The sequence below is a fragment of the Apteryx rowi genome, unplaced genomic scaffold, assembly GCF_003343035.1.
Source record: "Apteryx rowi isolate R43461 unplaced genomic scaffold, aptRow1 scaffold_180, whole genome shotgun sequence".
Classification (NCBI taxonomy): domain Eukaryota; kingdom Metazoa; phylum Chordata; class Aves; order Apterygiformes; family Apterygidae; genus Apteryx; species Apteryx rowi.
This window is the reverse complement of record NW_020448086.1, coordinates 1,032,795-1,058,013: the sequence shown is the minus strand read 5'-3', so window position 1 is coordinate 1,058,013 and position 25,219 is coordinate 1,032,795. Positions and strand designations below refer to the sequence as shown.

The following is a 25,219-nucleotide window of genomic DNA, read 5'->3' as shown; positions in this document are numbered from 1 at the left end:
AAATATTTATTCACATTATTATAGTACTGGTAATAGCATCATTTGGCAGGTTATTTTTGCAGGAGAGAACTTGTGTGTAATAAAATCACAATTTTTATTTTCTTGTCTCTCAACACTTGACTCTCCAGTATGCTTAATGGTTATGAGTTTTTTCAATTGTCAATATTTTTCATATGCATAATTAATGCATTGATAGTTTTCCGTAAATATTTTCTTCTAAATCCTGCCCTCCTCACAAAAACGCTTTACAGCTACTGCAAACTGAAATACATCAGCACTGCTTCCCTCAGCAACACATGATAAACTCCAATTAGATTAAGCCTTCAGTTACTTTTGAAATTACATTTATAACGAGGGTTCTGTATTATTGGGAACTGCAGCGACTCAACAGCTACAAGCAAGCAGAGCAGAATGTTTAAATAACTAATCAAACGGGACCAATTGCGCCACCCTCTAGGCTTCCCTGCTTTAAATAATTCTTCATCTATGGAGAATAGAAAATAGTAGCTATAATTAAAAGAATATATTTGTAATCAAAACAAGGAGGATTAAAGGGGAATAGTTGAGAAGGCCAAAACATTGCAAGACTACCAGAAACAACTTGTTCACAATTTGAGGTACTCAATTTAGGATTTATCTTAACTACAAATAGCCAATAAATACTCAAATCAAGAGCTACGTACCACAGCTACAAAGCATTTAATAAAATAAAAACAATGTATAAATTGAAATACAGGTCTGGATATTAAGATCAAACATCCAATAAATGAGTTTATCATTCATGACGCTGAACTGAATCCACAATAAAACCTGGTTTCAAGCTATTTTGCAGATCAAAGTTTACCTTGTGAAGCAGCTCAGTTAAAACTACTATTCAAATAAGATGGCCCTCTCGATGCATCCATTAGACACAAAAAAACACTACAATTCTAACAGCTGTATCTTCTTCAGTCCCGCATGCAAAAAATAGAAGAGATGAAAAATTACACACCAGGAAAACAAGAAGGTGTGCGCACAGGGGACGCCTGCCTTGTTTTGAAAAATAAGTGTCAGACTTTTTTTTTTTTTTTAATGTTCACTTACTGATTAAAGCATGGGATGATTACATGAATGCACCATCACAATTTGATGAGAACCTGACATTCTCGCTACAGAAATTCATTTCAATATGACTGAGATTTGCATTTCTACTACTTTCTTCTCCCAAAATCTATTGTAATAGAGCAGTTCTTTCTCAACATCAAATGATAGCACTGCTTCCCATATGAATAAGTCTTTGTATTTCTACCCTACCTTCCACACGAGGAATTCTCTATTATTATCAAACCTTCATTGTTACATCATTAAAAAACGTGTTTGTAATATTTAGAATTAAACTGTACTTTTTATAGGACTACAGAATATAAGAAACTAGATGTTATTTTAAGAACAAAACTCTAAAAAATTAACAACGTATTTGGTATTACAATTATAATTTCATTTAAGTAAATAAAACTGACAACTTTTGAAAATGGGTCAAGAAAGCATATTTCCTTATTCAATGTCATCAAGACTCATCTTTCAGAAAACACAGAAGGAACTTGGAGCAATGAATGGCTCTGTCCAGGGACTTTTTAAAAATGTATTTCTATTTTAGAATCCAAATATTAGAATATTAAACAAAAAAAGTCCCTACCCAAAGATTTGGCTTGAGGTTAAAGCACTGTGCAGAGACTAGAGATGCGGGTTGAACCTTCAGTCTTACAAGCCTTGGGAAAACCATTTTGCCTCCGCATTTCATTTGCCCAATTGTAAAATGAAATTTTTCTACACCAAGAAGTTATTACAGGAATATTCAGTGTTCTGAATATTTGCAGACACATTTTTCTGTTAAAGAATGGCAATAATGCAGCCTAATCTTCAGGCTACTGCAGCACATTTCCACTCCCACACCTACTTGAGAACTGTATCACTGCAACACTGTCCAAAATATTGCTAGGAACATTCACTCATTTCTTTAACCATTAGCAGTTCCTTCAGCAATATTATTTAATAAGTTTGTTAGACATATACAGAAATCCCAGAAAGTAATTTAGCATTACTACTTATAAATTATTGTTTAGGGAATTCTTATGCAGTAATTAAATTACTGAAAATGTAAGGGTGACTTCTATTTGAAAAACGGTAGAGTAACCATACAGATCATGCCTTTGTAATTCATGCAAAATTACCTTCAAAGCCCACTTACAGTGAGGGAAGCTATTTAAAATGGCTTTCCAATGAGCCAATATACTTCTTGTATATCACTTAGTCATTTGATCCCTTCACGTTGTTACTACTATTTATTCCTTAGAGCTACAGGAAGATAGACTGAATTTTTTAACTTGTGAGTAAATCAACAGAACTTTAAATTAAGTTCCAGTTTTGTATTACAGTTGGACCTGAAATCAAGCCAGCACTATTCAGTTACAGATGCTTCCCAAAGATTCTTCAGCCACAGYACATGCGTCAGGAAAGACAGGTGGACAGTCACCTCTTCAGCTGAGTGCACTACTATGAAAGGAAAGAAAATCTCTATTTGCAGGCTGAACAAACGGCATCTCAAGGGACAGATGCTTGGGACTCATCCTAGTTTATCGAAATTTTTTTTATTATTTTAAAAAAGCTTTTCAGACTGCCTCTTCATTTTAGATTACCCAACAAATGAGTTGAACAAAGTTTTTGCTCACTAGAACTCTATAAATAAAAAGATCAGATTGTCCACAGTGACACACTAATTCTGTCTAACCTCATCCCCTGGAAACACTTTTCTTCTTTTCTCTTTTGCCAAAATAGTGAAAAACATCTTAGACAATTAAGGACTTTCAATTAAATTGATTTCCTTTGTACATCGAGCAAGAAAATGGTTCCAGTGTTATAGAAAGCCAGGAAGAAAACTGATGGCAGCCACACTCAAGACGAGACACCCAAGATCCAGAGAGTCTACACGTAACTGAAAGAAAAACCCAATCAGGAAAGGCAAGGGGAAAAAAAAAAAAAACATACCAGAGTCTTTTTTAAACATGAAAACACAAAATCAAGCACACAGAACTTTACTTTTAAGATAACAGACTTGGGAAGAAAATAATTTCACTTGCTGGTCAACACAGTATAAAAATAAGCATCAGATAGTGTCTTGCAAGTGAACATACAATTAAGTCCAAAAATAAACTTTAACATGTGAAAATAATGTCAAAATCACATTCCAGCAAACTATCCTTCCAGCACAAAACACATTCAAACACAGGTCCAGCCTGGGCTAGAAATATGCTCTTGCCTCCCACGATTATAACCATGTTGATGCAATCTGTGACATACACAGGCAAAACTTCTAGAGTTTTACCCTTCTTCAAACGGGTAAGCTCTTACCTAAAAGTCACATTAATGCAACTTTGTCAATATTGGCAACTAATACAAAATTCTTCTAGTCTAGAGAAGCCTGCACTCACATTGAAACCTAGTAAGGGTACAAATCCATTTCTTTTGTGTTATAAAGTGGTATTAGATAAGAAAATAAACAGTAGGAGTTGCAGCTTTTAGAAATGCAGATGATGGTTATTGTCTGACCTAGGAGTAAATCCATATTTTTAAAGAAAATATAGCAAATGAAATTAGTTTCTAGAGTATTTTTACAGATGCAGCTAAACAGTAGTCAAAGTTTATTTGTGTTTATGAAAGCTTTATTACTTAGAAGAAAAAAGTCAGCAAACTATTCACGCATTTTTAGCTTTGAAAGCTAAATTTATTGTCACAGCATAACTATATAGTCAATAAAGATCTAGAACAAACTGGTAAACAAAAACTCATTTCATGACCAAAAACCCAAAGAAACATTTATGAAGTCATGTCTCCACCTTCAAGAGATGGTATCTTTTAGTAAAGCATGCATATTCCAGTCTTGCTGTATAGAAAAGAAATTTCATAATCTATTTTATTCTATATGAAATAAAACATCAAAGTAGACTATAAAATTATGACGTGTTTGTATGAGGTGATAATGACTTTGCCCAGCATACGTACCTCCGATTCTTTATCGCTTAAAGATCCCAAGCTTCCAAAACTGTGATTCGAACTTTCATTATTTGTTGAGGCCTACCAAGACAAATAAAATACTAAATATTATATACAGATTTATAAAACAGCTAATCCATTGTTATCAGTCACAGTTACAGCAAGTAACAGTAATCAAATTTCATGCTTTATGAAAAACTGACCAAGTGTAGAGACTCGCTGATTTGCGAAGGGGTACTGAGTTTAATGGGTATATACATGGATATGGCACATTAAATTTTGTTTTAATTGCTTTTAAACTACACAAATGTTTTAAGACTTGGAAAAGAGTCACTTTAATATCCTACCAGAAAAATATACCTCAGAAACAGCTTACAGGACAAATGAGACACCCTAGAGAATAAAAAAAGCACATACAGTGCTCAAGAAGCTGCTTAACTGATTAAGAAATAAGGAACACATGAAATTTTGGAAAACATTAAGTTTTCATTTTGATGAACAATTGTAAAAGCAACAGTAAAACCCTAGAAGATCCAAAAATGTTTCATTCTTATCTGGGAGTAGCAAAACATCCAACAAAAAAACCCTTAGAGAACGATTCCACAGAATGGGCTTACACAGCCAACGTTGCTGAAAGAGTTAAGAATTCATTTCTTTTAAAAATGAAATTTGCTAGTAGTCTCGAATTTTCCCCAAGACAAATACTAGGCTATTGCAGAGATTTTTTTTTATCCATTCAACCACAGAAAATCACAACCTATTGACAATATTATTCTGCATTCTTAGAACTGAAACCATTTCCCCCAATATAACGAGTTTAGTCTGGTTAGAAAAATAATTAGAAAAACCTGTGAAATAGTCTCAAGTTATATTTATTTAGAAAATTTCTAAGGCTGATTTATTCAGAGATCTTTTTGACAGAATGGGAACATGGACATTTTACTGAGTCTGTAGTACGTTCAGATACCAAACCACTTGAACCAGTGGATCCTCTTTTCAATAAAAGAAAAAAAATCTTATATTGCTGGATAGTTCTCTTCCTCCATATAGGAGGACAGAAAAATATTTTGAAGCAAAACAACAACTACTTCCAAGGCAAACACCCAGCTTACTTCAAAGCATTAAATTCCAACACTACATCAGTTTGTAGGGCTGATCTGTGATATCTTCTGAATAACCAGAGCATCTCTGAATTAAAATTTCTATAGAAATTTAACTAAGCAGATGGAATTTCCAGCTTTTTCTCCTAGTAATCAGTTACAAAAATGCCTATATGTAGTTCTTTTATATGATAACATATGATATTTTGATCTATTGATCTTTCACTATCTGACCATGGGAGTCAGCTAAGACAATAATTTCAGTAACCTATATTGACATTTCCACCATTGCTTACTGGAAAAGAAAAAAAAGAAAAAAATTAAACATTGGGCTTTTTTTCAATAGTTCCTTTCACAAATAATAATCCCAATAATTAAGAGACCATATCAATTTAGTTACTAGAAGAATAAAGTCCTAGACCATTTCAGAAAATAACCAGTACGTATGGCTACCCCTTCTGTATTGTTCTGCTAGGTTAGGAAAATGAGAATCTGGCATGTGTGGATTTTGGTATGTACATCTCATTTTTGTCTTCAAAGCAAAACCAGACCAGTGGAGATCATATTTATATATCCCCTTTTTCCAGTTACCTCTGCATATAAGGCCAAAAAAGGTTTTATTGCTTTTATAAAAATCTTGTAATTCTGTCTCAATGCCTCCCACCAAAACTAGAGAATATAATAATAAAAGAAATTATATTCTAAACACAACCCAGTTTAGCTACCACATTTATCTGCCTGGCTGCACCAAACAGTAAGATACCAGGAGTGCAAGAAATAACATACAAACAAAACTGACAAAATTGCCATTTTACTGATGGTAGGATAAATCACAGGATTAGATACTGGTATTCCCCATCGACTCCCACCCCCAAAAAAAACAGTAAGCAGAAAAAAGAAGAGCTATTGCACTGTATACTGAAGATCATTTGTGGAATATTTTTACTTAAAAATAAGGAAAAGAACAAAACAGTGTCTTACATGAGGGTCCGTATCTATCAGAAGACAGTGGCAGTGGTATCTTTTGCAAGCAATTATCAAAGCATTTGGCAGTATTAGAAAACTTTTTTGGAATGTGTCAGGGACAAGAAGTTTATGTTTTACATGGTGGCGTTAAGAAAAGAAATTAGCTTTTTTAAAATTTGTTTTTTTCCGGCTAATTTGGATGAACAAACTGAGAACCTGAAAGTGGAATCTAATTTGGGTAAAAGTGAAATCAGCTGAACAACTGACAACAAAAAGGACTTGAACAGATTCATGAAATTGGTAAGCAGTGACTCACAGAGAATCAAAGTTTAAAGAAAAAGAATCCCAAGAAACTTGTAACTAGTTTGAAAGAAAATGTAGTAAACACACAGCAGTAGATAATCCTGAGGAGGAAAGACTGGCAAAACAGCCAGAGACCAACATAGCTGTTTTAAAAACCAATAGAAGGGTTTATAAATACAGAAGAAGTTAAATGAAGTCAAAAGAAGGTACAAATCTAGTTGTTGAAGAAGGACAAATAGTCACTTGAATCATGAACAATTACCTGAGCCATTATCATGAGCAAATAATTTAGCTGAGAAAGTAGCACTAGGGAACTCAAGGAAAAAATATGGGCCAGAAGGTATGTCTCAATCTAATTTTAATCACAAGATAATGGCAAAGTATACCTTCTTTGAAGTCGTATGTTGAAGACAATTAAATGAAAAGAGAAAAGAGCAATGCATCAACCAGACTGTGTCAAGCCAATCTAATTCCTCCTCTGGACCATTTAGCTCACTTGTTGGGTAAGATGGTATCAACAGAAGTGGTATGTCACCTTTTTAAAAGCTTTTGCCAGTGACCTTCATGTCACACGCAAAAACAAATGAAGATATGATGTGAGATCGCTATGCATCAATTTCACTCTACTACAGTCCATTAATAAGAAATTAGTCATCAATACATCACAGGTTTACAGAAATTTCATCAAGATCTGCTTTGATGCAATATTTTGTTCTGTCATCTAGACTGTTAATGAAAATGTTGAATAGGAAGTGGAAATTACTAACAAAGCTTGCATCAAGTCCTTAAAAATATGAAGGTGCTGCAAACAATTTAGAAGCAGATTTCAAAATGACTTTGGTCATCAGAAAAATGTTCCAAAAAATTAATAAAGTGAAGTTAAAAGCACATAATATGGAGTACTACACTTGGAGAAGTAAATTGAAATGCACACATACAAAATGGAATACCTCTGGCTAGACAACACTATTGCAGGAAACAGTCTTAGAAGTTGAAGTAAATAATTTGAATGCGATTTTAATAAATGCAAATTTATTTTGCAGATGTATTAACTGAAGGGTAATATACGACATATGGAAGGTAATTAAGCCATGCTATTCAATGTTCATAAGGTTTTTCCTGAAGTTTTGCATCCTGGTTTTGACACTAATGGACACACTGCGGAGTCTATAACGAGAGTAGGCAAAATTGATAGAAATGTCTGGAAAAGTTGAAAGAATTGTCTTTTGTTAATCTAGATGCATTAGTCTTCAAACAAGTTTATTCATAAAAACAGAGGTCACACCAGACTCCCTGTGTCTATTTCAAGTGGAACAGTAAGTAGTTGCCTATTTGTAGAAGAGACGACTCCACTTAAATATCAGGAAAAATTTCCATCTCTGATAAAATGCACACTAAAACAAAACCACAAGAGAACATGTGTAAGCTCATTCTTCAGTGTTTTTTTTTTTCCCCTTAAGAACAATTCAATGTCCTTATGCCATTGATCAGTTAAGTATAAACAATTCTATCTCAGAGCAAAATAATGGACTAACGATGATTTTTCCTGACAGCCCCTTCTAGCCCAATACTTTAACAAGTAAGTAATATAGGCAATATACAGGTGAGATGGGATAAAACAAATTAATATTTCAAAGATAACAGATGTGGATGACCACTCTTAAAATTTACCTTAGCTCCAACACTGCAACTTCCAGTACTCCCAGTGCTGCCACTTACTACTCCTGTAAATCTTGCCTCTAACAATTCTTGCCTTCTTGGGTCCAGGCTATGAAGCTCATCCATTGCTCCTAAAAAAATAAATAAATACATTATATTCCCTAAAAAGCTTGCTTGCAGTGGAATATTTTATAAACAATCTAAACAAACCACTGGCCTAAGCAAAAAAAGGATTTACACGCAACTTGACTACATTTCACCATCTGTTAGTCAATAATGAGTGAATTCAATGAATTCCAGAAATTTTAGGAAAAGTTCTGAGTATCAGAAGAGCCTTTTTAAGTTTGGTGAAAACTACAGCCTGTTAAAGGGGTTTAAGAGACCTGGAACCTGTAGTGTATGATATGCCAAAAAGATAATTGTTTATAGATCAAAAAACGGGCTGACAGGAGCAAAATACTTTTCAGCATAATATCTCCTATTGCAGCAATCCCCTTGCTCTCAATATTATTTACACTGTTTAGCCAATCAACACATTGATCTCCGACAAAGAAATATGGACTGCAGCAAAAAGGGGAAATGAGGGCATACACCATCGTCCCCAGCACATGCGAAGGAGATGCCTAGCTGCTGGCAGGTTTGCAGGGCAGAGCAGCCAGAACTGGGCTCACCCATACAAGAGGAGCGAAGAGCAATGGAGACGCTGGTTGGAGATGGGGCCTCCTACAGACCCTGGCTACCAGGGAAGGAGCAGTGTCCCCAGCACCAGGGGAGAAAGTCAGGTAGCTTAGAGGCAAATGGAGGAACAAAAGCAGTTTCTGATGAGCTCAGATAAACTCAGCCTACATAAGCAGGCTACAGCATGATGTGCAGCTTTCTAATTTGTATTTAAATCACTTAGTTGTTTAATCAATCTGAAAGATCATCTAGACAAATAGTCTTCTATATTTACACAAACTCTGTTCTTTATTTTTCATCTTTTTGACTACTTGAACTTTCAGTTTATCTTCAAATTGGAAACATTTCAGTTTTTTTATTTTAAATATATTATTTAATGCCAAAGACTTTATGCAGCATTTTTAGTAATATATCCCTCAAATAGCACATCAAGTGATATGGCCGCATTTTTTAAACTAAGATACAATTTATCAAGTTTGTGTTTTTCAATCCATGAGGACAACACAGTAGTTCAGAAAGAACTAACAGTAACAGTTATCTATATTTAAGTGGTATTATTAAAAAAAGTTTTGGAATTCCCTTTTCACGGAAACTAGAGTTTGCGACATTTAAGTGCTCCTAACAGCTTGGCCTATCAGGTGAGTATCCCGACAATCAAGGCATCGCATGGCTTTCTTCCCCATTAACATGGCACAAAGAGACTTTCTCATATTACTCTCAAATATCACACAGACCTTTAACATTCAAGAACTAAACAGACATTTCTGTACTGCACATTTTGGCCAGTCAAGGCCCACGCGGGACACGTCACGCTGCAAAGTCACAGCTGACTTTCCTGGCAGAGGAAGCACCGGCTCAGTTATTTTGCTAATTCAAGTTGCCTTAGCTTCTTCCTCAGAGTTTTCCCCATTTTCCGAGGGAAGGCGGGTAGTGAACGGGGTGCCGCTGCTCCTCTACTGCAGATCCCCACACCAAGACCTTCTCTGATGGAAGCAAGAAACCGCACCAAGGGAAAAACAGTCGGGAAGGAGGCATTCAGGAAATGTGTTGGTGGCAGAGCCTTCCCAAACACAGCAGCATTTGGAAAAATCAAGCCACCAGTGGCTGTTTGAGGATTCTCATCTTCTGAGCCAGGGAGCATAACCGAACATGCCGCACACGGAGCTGGAGCTCCTCTTCCAGCCCCGCGGGGGAACTACCCCAGCTGAGACTGCAGCCGGCACATTAGCAGTCACGATGCTGCTCCTAGAGCTTGGCTATCACACCTTCCTCCAACTTCTGCGTATTTTAGACTGTAAACTCTCCGGGGTAAAGACTGTTTTACTGCGTGCACGCACAGTGCAGACCTGGTAGCACCCAGGCAACCTCTTTAAATTCTTTCCTCCTAAAATACTCTTTCCTTTTGCACTGTTTCCAAGAGCTTCAAAAATAAATTGTAGACTTTTCATATGCACAAAAATATCTTTTAAATTTACACATTTTATGATAAGACTTCTTTTTTTCAAGCAGATGTAAGCACACCTTCGGTAGCATGTATGTAATCTATACCTTACTGGGGAAGTCTTAATCTAAAAGAGCAAAGTTAAGAAACAGAATATACTAGATTTGTCAGGCAGGTTTAAATGATTGCTGTTTTTCTTCACCACAGTAAAAATGCTTTAAGCGTATGCCACTCTGAAGTGACCAATTTCAGTTTTGCAAAGTAACCCACTCAATGAAGCAGGACAAACAATATTTTGATTCACAAGCCTACTTGACAGTCACAGCCCATAAAAGTTCAGAGCTTACTTACACTACAATATTAAGGCAATTCTAGCAATTACCAACCACTGTATATATTACAGAAACAGATACTACAATACCCTATATTATTTACTTTATTTAATAAGGACTGTGGATAGCTAAAGCTCACTAGATGTGGTGCAGGGTAAAACTACTACTACAGGTCTCATACTATTTTTTGTAATATGTATTTAAATAATGTACTAAATAGATGAGCACACCTGGATTACCTTACCAGTCAGAAAGGTAACTTAGCAGGTGGATGGCTATTTCATGGCACAGGTGCAGTACAATCTTTCCTTTTTCCTGCTCAGTTTTTAGAGCCTACATGTTCATTAATAAATGTATTCACTCCTCATTATTTTACTAGAGGTTTTTTTGTTAAATATCCAAACGCAGAAAGCAACACACAGTTAAACATGTATACTCCTCCATCCTTGTGATCTGGAGGACAAGGCAGAAAAACTGGATTCAAACCTTCTTTAAACATAGAGCCAGTCCTAGACAGTTCTATTAAACTGCCTTCCTCTTTAATACTCTATTAAAAAACAGAATATTCACTTCCAGACACAGAGCTGTTTTTTTTCCAAGAACTTACAGTTACTGTACAATCCTTCAGTTCACAGCACCCCAAGTTACCTATTTTTAAAGGTACAGTAAGCTTTCTGGTGCTCTACGTAAGGGACAAAGAATACAAGTCTTTTAAACACTGGACTTCTATACTGCTCACAGAACAATTTGCTATCCACAAGATCAACGTATCTTACAGTTTTAAAAATATAATCAGACTTCTTACTTGAACTAACTCCATTCCCACGCCGAAAAGCCAAGTCGCCAGCTCAAAGGACATGCGATCACTTTACAGGCGTACTCGCTCAAGGCACACTTACAGCAGCGCTAAATGAAAGACTCGCTGCTACTAAGTACTGATGTTCAAACGTCCATGATCTTCCAACCACCTCCAAAGGTTACCTGAACCCCACAAAGACCCCTAAAAATCCACTTTTCTTTACTTCTTGTAGCCTTTCCAGATTTTCCAAAGCTTCTTATTTTCCTTTTATTAAAAAGTAACCAACACGATCTACTTCTTTCCTTTTGGCATCTCTAGTCACAGGTAAAAGAAGAACGGTGATGTTTATGGTGAAGCACAGTGTAACTGCTACATATAACAACTAGCCCATAAAAATCAGCATCTTCCCTATTATTTTGACTTTCAGTATCTTATATGGTCCTTCCTCTAAAAACCAGTATAAAATATCCAGTTTTGATGTCCTGAAAAGGATGCTTGCAAACTTCCCCTGAAAATTTGTTTAGGTATGGATTACGTGGAAAGTCAAAGTTATAAATTCAGAGGAACAATTTAAAACCTTTTCCCTGGCATTCAATATAATCAGATCAAACCATATTTCTACCCAAGAAAAATAAAGATATAAGAAATCAGGGAATTCTCCACAGTAGTTTGAATTTTTCAGAACTGCTGACTGGAAAGTAATAAAGTGCAACTGCACCTCTCCCAGCCCCAGCACTTCCAAATGCAGCAATACTTGCAAAAGATACAATTATTTGACCAAGTATTTGCTCATAACTCAGTAAAATTGACATTTTAGGAGAAAAAGTCTAGCAGAAAGTTGCAAATATATGTCTTCACCTCCTAAAAATGGATGTTTTGAGATATGCACATGCTGCGATTTCTGTCTTGAACAAAGCTAAGCTACAGAGGAGTGTTGCAGAACCAAACACAAAGGTTTGACAAATCAGACTTTTTCTTTTTTTTCTCCCCACTAAGTATGGAATCAAGTCCCAAGACTCGATTTTTATCTTTATGTCTCTTATTACCCTGAATAGACTCTTATTATCCGGCAGTCAATTACAGCTTAAAGATGAAGAAAGACCAACTGCTTCACACACTGTCAGCTTCCTACAACAAAGATGAAGTTCATTATGCAAAAGCAAGATTCTTCTCAGAACAACCCTCAAGGTCAGATCGAATCCCCCTGCCGCTGAATTCAAGGCCAGCCCAAACCACCTTTCAGTTAAGTGACAGGCATACTGGTTTGGTCTGGTTTCTTTAACACACCTATATGCCTTTAAGTTTTAATCCAAAACAAAATACCTCACCACAGAGTCTTACCTACCGAAGAGAAGAAAACAGTTCAACAGTAGCTCAAATGTAAATCAAATTTTCTAATGTGCTCCTAGTAGACACTCAGATATTATGGTAATGCACATGGTATAAGAATTATGTGCAACATATTTTATTGGAGCGCTGATGTTAACATTGATTATATTACCACCACATACTGTCTCCACTGACAGGAGCATCCTTTAGGTCAATAAACGCTCCTTTAGGTCAATAAATCTAACTAATTTTCAGATTTAAAAAAAAAAAGTACACATCTTGAATGGCAAGAAAGGCAGTCTGGAAAGCAGCCTCTTTTTTTTAATTTTGTAATCAAAACTCCTTTAAAGGTATCAAACAATCTCTGAAATTAATGAGCACTAACCTTTAAGCATGGTAACCATCCCAAGTATAGAAACCGCTGATTAGAGGCATTGCAATACAATCCCTAAAGCCTTTAAGTAACTATTTATTTCAATTTGTAATATCCTAAAAAATACACTTATCTAACTATGTTGATGCTCTAATAATTTAAATTCATAACAATTGAATATGAAAGCTCTTGTCATTCTAGAATATACATGTACCAGATGATAAAATGAAAGTTTTAAAATATCGAAAGTAAAGCAGATTACAGAAAATTAATAAAAATACAGATTTTAAAATCTTAAGCAGTCTCCTAAAACACCTCAAAACCCCACAAAACAACTTTGCTTGGAAATCTGACCAACATGAAGATGCATCTCATCTCTGTATCTTCACGTATTTTCTTTTAAGAGCGAGCTTCACTTCTGTCTTACTCAACAAAAAACACCACCACCACTATGCACACAGCCACCTCCTCCTCTCTCATCCTTCCGAAACACTGGACTTCCATTATTGCAGAACCAACCAGAAAGGACTTTTGCACTCTCCAGAAATATAAGGCAGTGAAGCCAATGTTTCTGCCTCCAAGAAAACTATCTATCTGGTACAGTGGTTAGGTAAATGCTACCAAGTAATGAGACAGGTCTGTCAAGCACACTTCCTATTAATAATAAAAGTTACTGTCTATTACAGCTTACACTTTATATATGCTTCAGTACTTTATTAAACCAATGGGGAATGAAGCTACCCAGAACTAGCAGTCAGGGAAGGAATATGCAGAGCTTTAAAACAGAAGTCTAAGCAAGTGAAGAAGCAAGACAAAACAAAATACAGTAAAAGATCAAACCATATGGAGTGAATGCATATTTTTTTTAACTTCTAAATTGAAAAAAAAAGATACCTGTTCCATTTAAAATAGAACATTTGGGCGGTAGGATTGAGAACTGAATCAAAACATGACAAAGTTGACCTGTGCTCCTAAACCAGGCCCTGAGTAACCTTTCTTCTATGGCATGTTTTGGGGAACCACAGAAAGCGGAATTGGAAACAGCCTTGAAAATTCCTTATGTACTAAGAAAACAAGTGGAGATGTTCGCTGGATGGCATTAAGCCAAGCGGCAGTAATTTGAGAAGAAAGAATTCAATTGCAAGATAACAGCACAAACGCAGCCCTTCTTTAGCAGGAGGCTCTGAAGTGCACCACAGTCCCAAGGCCACAATTATTCAGTACTGGGGCCTCAGGTGTCAGAAAGATCCCACTTGACCTGAATTAGCAGTCAATAGGTCAGACAGCAAGATACAATCTCTAGATTTAAAACGAAAAAGACAAGAACCACCCCCCAGCCCCAAACTACATATGCCTCCTACCAATAGCTAGGTAACCAAAACCATTTGCCAAAGCCCCAGGGCTCCAGCTCTTCCAAATACCTAACAGAGCAAGACCAAATGGCTACTGATTACCCATGCCTAAGTTTAGCCTGCAAATTTTAAAATGCTTATAATCAGTGATTTTCCAAACAAAAGGGGAAAAAACTTCTTCTATGCAGGACGACATAGCTACTACAACCTCCAAATAGCAGGTGACATGAAGAAGTACAAAATAGTACCACATTTGAGTTAAAAGCCTTCACAGTAGTTGAAATCAAACACATCAATGCAGTAGAAAAGGGGAAAAAAAATACTGATGTCCCAGTGAAACTAGCTCTTTGAAAAGATCTTAAGTGATAAAAAATTCGTAATGAGATATATACCTAAGAAAATACAGAATATATTTCACTAATCAAGAGTCATTTTAAATGCACAGTGAAAACATTTCTCAGTCCCTGAGCAAGTTACATTAAAGCAAACAATAGAGGGGAAAAAAGCAAACTGTAAAACTAATACTTCTTACTCAGGTTAGCTACTCTATTTAGGTACTTCTGTTTACTAACAAACACACTTCCTACCACTGTTCGGATGCTCGGGTGAACTTACAATGCTTTTCTTAATATTCTAAGGAGAATTTCTATTCCACAAAGTGGTCCTCTTAAAAAGAGAGAGAGAGACTCAGCTTTTAAAAGAGCAACCAAAGCACTACGCAAGGTATGACTTCAGTAAGAGAACTTCCACTTGTCTCACACCTCAAGTTGTTTTACATCATTCATCTCTGGAACCCATATGGAAAAAATCACCCAAGAATAACAGCCTGAACTAGAAGATTGTCTTTCTCTGAAGAGAAGCAAAAGCAAACAAACCTTCAATTCCTCCAGAACCATTCAGCCTACCTTTCAGACAGCTCCCCTGCCTTGCTAAACTCAGAATTAGAAGCAAATTCCCCAGGGGTATCAAGTACACCAGCGAGAGCTAAGCCATGCCTGAGTGAGAAATGTAACGTTTGCCACCGCATCTCCAGTACTTCCAGAACAGTAAAACCCTCCAGGACAGGACCATCAGCACCTTCTCCTGCCCTCTCCTCATCCCGCCACCACTACGACAAAACGGCAGTATACGCAGAAGACAGCCTCGCTATCGGCTTCAGCAACAACTGAAGACTTAAGGATGCAAACTTTTGGTACAGAAAGCTGCCAGTTTCTGCCTTCTTAAAGGGGATAACAGTCAATAAGAATCATAAACTGTTTTGCAAATTGCTGCATGAGCAGTGTTATTTTGTGCATCAAACCTGAGTAAACAAAAAAGACCTCTTAAGTTTATGAAACTTCTGTGCAGGAGAACAGTAGACAGCTTTATTATAAAGGTCATTTAAGACTGAACCAGTGAGGAAATAATTTTGTTTGAAGACATGAAAATTGCATAATGTTACCTCTGTAACATTTAATACACTACTGACTGGTACTTAATTTATTAGATTAGCTTTGATCATATTGCATTCCCTGTTTAGATCCAACAGCATAAAGCCACAATTTTGCCTGAAAAATATTTACATGTTGTTTTCACAGTATTCTTAGAAACACTGCTTGGAAATGCAACTGAAATTTAAATTAAGCAATGTTTTTCTCTGTTTCATTTATGCATTTACAATAAACTTCAAAACAAATTTCACAGCTTTTCCTTTATTGCCTAGTTCTTCACCTAGCCAGACAATTTTAAAGCTACCCTGGTATTTTAAAACTGGGAAAGTGTCCAAAAGAATGGGCAGAGGTGCACAAGCAAATGCAAGGTGACTACCACTTATGGAAGGCTGTGGGGAAAGGAGGAAAGCAAGAAGGAATTCCTGAATTCAGAGGACACCAGTAAGAGACTGAACTCAAAGGGGGGGGGGGGGGAGAGAGCTCAAATCAGACAAATTCCCAAAATTTGACAATCAACCAGAATAACTGGACAAAGAAGAAAAATAATAATCACCAACCAAGGACTAATCCCTGCCTACCCACTATAATCAATTCAAATGTAACAGAAAGAAACTGAGCATCTCACAAAGTGAGACTACAATAAAGCAGTGGTTTGAACGCTACAGGTAAAGTTCACTATCAGTTAGAATAACAACCTCAGAAAATTATTCCTTGCAATAAAATCAGATTGAAAACAGGACAGGGCATAGATGGGATTTTGCTAGATTCTCTTTAATCTAAAGATAAAACTAGTAAGATGGACAAGCTTTATACCATTCCTTCTTTTTGTATTTGTGCAAGAACACAACTTCTTTCTGAAAGCTAGACATTCAGGAGCTGAAAAGTCTACCTGCTCTTTAAAAGCACCACTAAAAGCCCATGAAAACAAAAGAATACAGTTTCAAGAATTACCCTTACTAAACAGAATGGATTCTTGCCTTGAAAAACAAAATGAAAGAGATCTGCATTTTTACCCTAGACTTCTATGTAATGTGCAACTCCAATATGAGCGTCCAATGAGCCATTCATGCATGCTGCAGTTTCAAGATCTCTTTCCAAATAAAACTACTTCAATTGACACATTCTACCCAAAAAGGCTCAACCTCCTCCTGAATTATCTCTATTGTCCTTTACATCTCTAAACATTTTAGAAATTCAGGGAAAAAGCTGGATAATTAACAGACAGATCAGGCCTTTAGTCTACATAAAACCTGTGGGAAAGGAGAAATATAACTGGCCAATTTTGGCCTCAAAAAGTATATCTATCATAAAATTAATAAATCACAAGAAAAAGAATCTTCTCTAAAACAGCAGAAGAGAACAGTTTTGACAAATGTGATTTGAAAATTCGCTTCCAAATTGCTTTTTATAAAACTTGTTTGCTGAATACAGCTGTATGATAGTGCATTCTAACAGGCTTGCATCCAAAAGTAAAGAAAATGCTTTTATCAAGAGGAGAAAAAAAACCCCACAACTTCTGGATGATTTAGCATGAACTACAGAGCTCAATGCTCACCAGCATGTGGTTAGGTTGTTGGGTTACCTGCATTCTACAGTTCAATATTAATTCTCCTGCTGCTGAAAGAATAGAAAAACTCTGAGTCCGTCTGCTCCTCCCTCCAAGATACATTCTGTTTTCTTTTTGGAAGTCTTTTCCTAAAGTTTGTTCAAGTGACTAAAGATTAGGTTTTAAATGCTGTTTGGAGGTTGTTTATTTCACTTTCTCAACAGTTTAACGGGTTCAGAAATTTAATCTAAATCAAAGAAAACTTTAGATGCTGGATAGATAAGTCATTTTTTGCAAATCATTCTACAACAGAAATTAAATCTTTAATGCTAAAAAAATCCTAATGAACTTTAGATTTCACCTCTATGCAGCCAGTTTTCAGATTTCAATTGTCTGGCCAATCAGCCAGAAAGGAAAAGTGAATTAGACAGAAATATGTTTGAGAGAGATCCACCACTAATGTCTTGAGGAAAGAATTATGAATAAAGCAACTGGCCCAATTCCAGATCAATCAGGAGACAGTTCTGGGTAACAGTTCAATAATTTTTAATTCTTCCCTCCTTTCAGCTAGGTACCCTATTCTAAAGGTCCCTTGGCTATTATATGACTCATCTGATGGCTGTAGACAGCAGAGACAGAGCTGAATCCACAAGCTGCCTACCAATGCCTTCTTTTTGCTACAAACCAGTGACACATACACATGCATGTATATGCCACAAGGGGGAAAATCTCGGATTGGTTGGTACAAAGCTCAGGGAACGACTCCTACAACAAAGAGCACAATAGCTCCCCAGGGGTCTATTCTGCTGTAAACGGCGCTGAAGTGGCCATGCAACTATGGTCAAGGCAAGCCAGTGATGCCTCCCGTCTGAGGAGGCCCTCTGCTAATCCTATCCCTTGCAAGTGCAACTTGAATTGCCTGTAAGCCACACATGGCTCAGAAGCAATGTACTGGCCTCCTAGAGCAACCAAAAGCTCTTATGTCTGAGTGACAGCATTTTCCTGGCATACTGCATAAAAGTAATCGCACTTTCCTTTATCGCCACAGGCAACAAACCTTTTGCACAGGTTTAAGCACAACCTGTTTGAGGTGCAGCACAGTATCTAAAAAAGATAAGCACTAATATAGGCAATAGAAACACTTGAAAAAGAAGACGAAAAACTGATTGAGCACCTTTAAAATTACATTCCAATCCTATAGTGATAATGTGCATGTCTATGACAGCTTTCAAGACTGAAGTCTGACTAACAATTAATGGTGCTGATGGCCCGGAAAGCTACTGAACTCCTTTTGCAACATTCACGGAAACAAAGGCATGTTGTGTCTCACTCCAATGTTTTCACTACTCAGAAAACAAGAGTCAACATTTAGTTTTATTTGGCACGCGTCCTTATAATAGGTCAGTTTTTAGGCAGACTTTTCTTTATACTAACTTTTCCTGCAGGAATTCTTCACAGAACTATTTTTTCCTATCTTGCCTCAGAAATTACCATGCCAACTCCTTTGCAATGGTTTTTCCCATCTTGATAGTAAGAGTTGACAGGTATAAAATAATAAGGGGAAGATAAGACACAGCACAGAACACTCAACATTGGAGCTACCTGTCCACTTCCCAAACTTATAACCCCATTTGCACCATGTACAGGAAGCGTTAGCATAGCAAATAACGCTATGAGCAACAGAACCATGACAAGGTCCTTCCTGAGTCTGTTGAGTAAGTTTAGCTTGATGAATGAAGGGAAAAAGACAACAGAAAGAACAGAATAGTATACTACTATTACCTTGCAAGCTTTTATCTTGGAATTGTCACCCCTCAACAGCATCGAGGAGGCTACACTTTGACAATTGGTATCTTTGTATTTTTTGCTCTCCTCCACACTCCTTAACTAGACTAAAATTGAATTCAACAGATCAGTTCAAGAGCACAGCAATAGAAATATATGCAGTGCCCAAAATAGCAGAATAGTCCACTAGGAAGAATAATTCTCTGTGTTCCAGATCTCTCTCCACATCCAGTAACCCCTTGTAGGCTCTTAAAAACAATATTGAGTTAAGTAAGATCCAAGCGTACTTTCTGTGCTGAAGTCCCAAACTGTAAGATCTTTCCCTATCATGAGAGCCCTCCTAAACCAATCAGAAAAGCCACTATAAAAGATAATCCACATGAAGTAATATCAGTGAGTAATCTCCCTTCTGAAAGACTTATACTGAACTCACACAGCTAAGAGCTTAAATAATAAAACATTTGCTAAAAACATATTTCCCAAATTTTTGGCTAAAATACTGTGGAAACCTTGACAAAGAGGTCAACACTCTGAACATTTACAAATGAGATGGATGGTATCCTGAACACGTTTGTTACAAGCAATGGTACCTGTTTTTCTTTTGAAACTTGTCGTTAATTAATCAAGGGTGTCGTATTTTCCTGCTATTTCTTTTAATCTAGACTACTCGCTTGCAACAGTTCTTTGGATTATTTTTAACTGCCAAGAAAGAGCACAGCCAGGTGACCAAACAACAGATTCTGATTTAGCAGAAGGATTTTGTGGCTTTTTAACACCACCATCTTTTACCACTATTTACCTTAATAATGAACTAGTAGAGCCAAAGTGTATTAACAGAAACAAATAAGCTTTGTTTTTACAGTGTTAGATATCATTATTAACACAATCTGTATTGACCATTTCCACTTTCCACAGTTAAAGACTAAAGCTAAATATCTGCAAACAAGTGAAATGACTGATGAACTAACACACTAAATTTCGTCCATTCAAAATAAATGTATATAGATGCTGCAAAATAGATGTATCTTCTATAAAATTCCTCTTTTTTAATGACAGCATCCGATTTCATCACCTGCTACTACAATGACAGAATATCCAGAGGTACAAAGCACTCATTTAAAGTGCTTTTAACCAAGTTTTGTTCAAAACAACTGTCCGTTCTGGCCGCAACTCGGTAGCCAACTAATACGTCCTCCTGACCTTTCCGGTCATCTCTGACCACTGCAGCCTGTGCCTGCGTCACGGTGATACCGTGCGCTCTGAGCTCTCCTTTAAAGCCTGAAAGGATCAGATCTAGGTTCCATGCCGCCTTCTCCTGCAGAGAGAAGATTCATTACACAATTTTAAGGTCAAAAGCAATTAACTTTCCTTCCTTTGGAGTTAAGAACAACATTCTGGTTAGGGAAAAGCTACATCAAATGAATTGTTTCTGATCTTAGTGCATCAAGTTAGAGGATGGATTAGCAAAAGGTGTGACAGCCCACCTCTGAGGTTTTTTTAAGCCTGCTGGGAATCCTCGGTGAATCAGAAAGTAAAAATATCCCTGTTCATGTCTCACAGGATAGTAAAGCAGAATTGCTATACCACACTGTGCTACATAAGTACATAAATGAACAAATATACAATATATAGACAAGAAGCTTGTTTACAACCTCCTTTACGTTTACAAGGTAGGAAAAGCATATCTGCATTTTACAGAATGCAACTAAGGACTTGGCCAAGGTTACACAAGATGTCTGTGGCAGAAACACTAAAAAGATGCTGTCTTCCCAAGCAGCACACATCCGCCTTGATCACAACATTATGTCAAGAGAGATAAAAACCGATACAGCCGAGGCCACACACATGACATGCCGCCTGCCTATCTCTACATGCTCCCTTTTCATCTCTGTGTAGAGGAATCCACAGCAATTACTGGTGGTTCCAGACAGCTCTACAAAAGGTATCCAAACAGAAAGAGGGAAGCAGAATTTGCCTGTTTCAGCTTCATCTGCTGCAAAAACAGATGCTCCCTGTCCCCTTTGGGGAATAGGCAGAAAACCTGCAAGTTTATGGGTCACTTGTTGACAACACTAACAGGTCATAGGATAACACAAGTTTTGCGATATGCTAAAAAAAGTGCAGCATCACATCCTCAGCAAAACTCACTGCTTTCCATCCCTCTATCTACTTCTATGCTGAAAGCCATTAAAAGCCTGGAGCACTCCTGATGGCACAAGAAACACATACCTAGAGGAATACTAGAAAATACAGCAAATCTCATCTGCTGCATCCAGTTATAAGGAGACAAACCAGGAGTTCTCACTGTTCGAGTGCATGAAATGGCTGTTCTGCAAGAATTTAAAATGGCACAGGCCTTTTGTACATATCAAAAACAAACAGCAGTTTCTGCTATCTAAGGAAGGAGTGAAAAGGAAGTTAAAAGCAGAGGTCACCTACCAAGCAGGAAGAGTCTAATGCCTTCCCCCCCACTTCGTTTTTCTGTTTCTCTCATTCACTCCTCAGAAAAAGTAAACCATGAAGGAACAAATATAAATTGTACATCTTCTCCCCGCCAAAATATGTACGGAAGTTATTTACAGTGTAGAAGAGTGGTCAAAAAAAAATTTCATAGAATAAATGCATCTTATTTTTCTGAGTAATACTACTAGTCATTTGGTATTTAAAGGTTAAATTTGTGGTGATAGGAGTGTGTTTCCATTATTAATTCCCTGGACTTCCTAATCTCCTTACTTCTGTAGTTCCTACTGCCATTTCTGATCTTCAAAATCTCTCTCCAGCGCAGACAACCCACTTACTTACCTCTGAGGCTGAGATAAACACCCTGCTCCCTGGAGTGACACGGTATATAATCAACTCCGGATCACACTACGTACTTCTAACCTATGCTGTTCTCACCACTGCATGGTGAGAAACATGCCACAAACAAGCAACTGAACAAAAAAATCCAAAGCATTTCCAAATATATTAATCTACTTCTTTTATAACATCATAATCAGCTCTCACCTCAATCCCCATATACTTTTTAAGAGACCACAGTTTAACATCAAATACACACACACAAAAATTATTACACCTTTAAGATTAATTGGGACAGTAAACTCACCTCTAACAGTAACTACAACACTAATGAACTGTTTTAGTTTTTGAACTACACTGTTTTAAGAGAAAAAGATATTAACCTCAAATCAACACTGCCAATTTCTTCCTTTCAAAGTATCTGCATAGCACACAGCATTTAAAATACTAAAAGTTGAAACAAGAAAATTTACATTAAGTTTTAGACTGCAGAATCACAAGCTCAGTGAGAAAACAGCATGAATAAGGTAGCCCATGCAACCTTAATTTTGTCCCCTTGCATTGAGTAAGGCTACCCTAATTGCATGATTGCTCGCTGTTTTTCTCTCGTAGGTACCCTGTCTCATTTATTCTACAGGCTAGGTGGTGCTCAAAGAGACAGGCAACTAAATACTGTGGGGTTTTTTGTTTCTGCAGGTTTTTTTTTTTTTTTTTTAAACTTTCCTATTCATCAGCACTATCTTAACTGACAACAGAATCCGAGCTTCACTGAGTATGGGAAGAAACTCATTTCCTTACAACCCCCCATAAGGAGTGTCTCAGAACGCAGCTCTAAATAGAAATCTACACGCACATGGGTGAAATATTAATGACTACACCTACATTTTCCTAGGATCTTGCAGGATTGCTCCTATTCTACACATAGGGTAAAAAATTAGACTTGTCTGAATTGACACATGAATTGATGAAAAAATCAAGTACAGACCCGAAGGAAAAATTATTTTAAACTCTGCACTCATTCTTCTAGATTATATCACAGCTAACAACCTGTTGATACCAATAGTGTACATTAAATTCAATCGCAACTTTGAGCACTCAACATTTCTAAAAATGCAGTGCACACCCAGCTCACACACAAAGAAACATCATATGTAACCATCTGTCAAAATTTTGGGTTTAGTGTTGCTCAGCATCATCGTTAAAGGAATCTGCATTACAGCTGTTTCTCCTACCCAGTACTCATATCCTAATTTTAAACCCGCTTTCTTTTCTGCTATACTGTCATCTCACTTTCCTTCATTTCAATTTCACAGCAAAGAAAGAAAGGATCCTTTTTCACCAGCTAACACAGTGCTTTGCTGAGGCCTGATCCCTTGCCCGTGTCACGAAGGAGAGACCTCATGGATCAAAGTCTGTGATCACGTGACTGAAGTCCCAGACCTACACACAGTTGTGGTCCTGAGAGCAACCAGAAATTTGGAAAGGGCAGATTTGTAAGTATTTGATATTGCAAATGAAAAATATTTTAAAATATATTTTCAAGTATATATTCAAAATATATTTTAAGGCACCAGTAAAAATAAGTATAGGCCAACTAACATCACCCACCGCACAGCAACAGCAGACCCTGAACGCTCAGCTCCGTAGTACTTGTTGCACTACGAAGCTAACCATATTTATTTTTAGAGAAAGAATAAGGGCATTATATTGGCTTTGGGGACCCCTGAGGACCATCGCAGCCATAATTTTAGTCAAAATAAGTTTGATCCAAGCTCTCTTCACCAACAGAAAAGAGACAGAGTATGAGTTCTCCTTTTATATGGCTCACGCAAGAGGCAAGGGTGGGCCATACAAGTCCAAAGGTGACTACAGTGAGCTTAACACAGCCTGCTTCTTATGGATGATTTGACAGAAGCAAAACAGTAAGCGCTACTGGGAAGTTAGAGCATAAAGTACAAATAGGTGACAAAGTGGGATGCATTTCACCCAGCGTACATTAAACACTACTGGTTCCACAGTTCTGGCTTTTGGGGGGAACTACTATTTCAAAACATCAAGTTAACAGCACTAAAGATTTTCTAAAACCAGAAGAAATCTGGTTTCTGTAATGGATTCCAAGAGGATCCAGACCGACCCAGATTTTCCTCCATAAATTTGGAAAAGGCAGAACAGTCCAAAAGAGGCCAGTCCCTGTGCAACCAGACAAGGTTAAAACCCTAAAATGCCACCTGATTGCTTCCAGGTACGTGGGGGCTGTCACACACGCCACACTCCCCCAGACTGGCATATTTAGATCCATTGGTTTCAGAGGCTGCTTTAGAGACGAAAAAAGCTTAAGACAACTGAAATTTAAGAACTAGTAAGAAGCACTAAATAAAACAGCAGGAATGAGCAAGTTTCACCAGGAGCAGTTCCCAGGGAAAGCGGAGGGCAGTGCAAGGAACCCCCTCCTTTTTCTGCCCTTCACAGCCCGAGGCCCCTTGCTTCTCCAAGCCCCTCGCTATCTTGCACGTTACTGTGTCCACGACAAGGAGAAACAGGCAGCCAACTGAAAGAGGAAAAAGAGATTTCAGTATTTATTTACCTCCATCCTCGGCACATGACATTTTGGTAACAAGAAAAACTGAAAGCCCTGTTAGGTTTCTCCCTTAATGAATCACTTGGTTACTACTACATTTTTGTCACAGTAAGGACATGACCACAGCACAGGTTAAACATATACTACCTGCCCCTTAGAAATGGGAACTATTGCTGTTGCAGATACTACCTTACCAAAATTAATATGCACACATGACAAAATTGACACACAGAAAATTTTCTAAGTATGAAATGGCACACACACTCAGTACACTATAAAGTTTTTGGTTTAATTGTTTAAAAAAAAAATCAGTTTAGTCTCTAATGAAACCAATTTAAATCCTTAATAGCTATTCACCCTACATATTTTGCTAGTTACTTGAATTGTGAATTCACTTTTTTCATTTATTGCTTTCATATAACAAAATATTTTCTAAAAGTACTATGGGCTAACATGATTATTTATCTAGAGAACTCATACTAAAAACGTTCTATTTTATCAGAAACAATCTCTTCCATTCAGTATCTTTGGATCATTTATACAACAAAACCAATGGATTCAATAACTCAATGGATGTAACAAAAAGCAATTGTAATGGCCTGTCTTAACTTAAAGTCTAAGGAAAAAGTAAGGAATTTCCATTACTAAAAAGACTGAAAACACTAAAAAAATTTGTTATTTCTAAAAAGCTCTTATTTGGACCTTTATCCACTACAATCT

General features: G+C 36.9%; 1 protein-coding gene across 3 annotated transcripts in view; it reads right to left on the bottom strand.

Annotated features, from left to right (window-relative positions):
• TLK1 (tousled like kinase 1) overlaps positions 1-24,469 on the bottom strand; it is a 64,525-nt gene extending 40,056 nt beyond the window's left edge. For all 3 annotated transcript variants that reach the window (XM_026061401.1, XM_026061402.1, XM_026061403.1), the window contains exons 1-3: positions 24,383-24,469; positions 8,070-8,188; positions 4,039-4,110 (exon numbers count right to left, since the gene is read on the bottom strand). In XM_026061401.1, coding sequence (XP_025917186.1) covers positions 4,039-4,110; positions 8,070-8,183 — 186 coding nt within the window. In that variant the 5' untranslated portion in view covers positions 8,184-8,188; positions 24,383-24,469. The remainder of the gene's footprint in view (positions 1-4,038; positions 4,111-8,069; positions 8,189-24,382) is intronic.
• Positions 24,470-25,219: the final 750 nt, after the last annotated feature.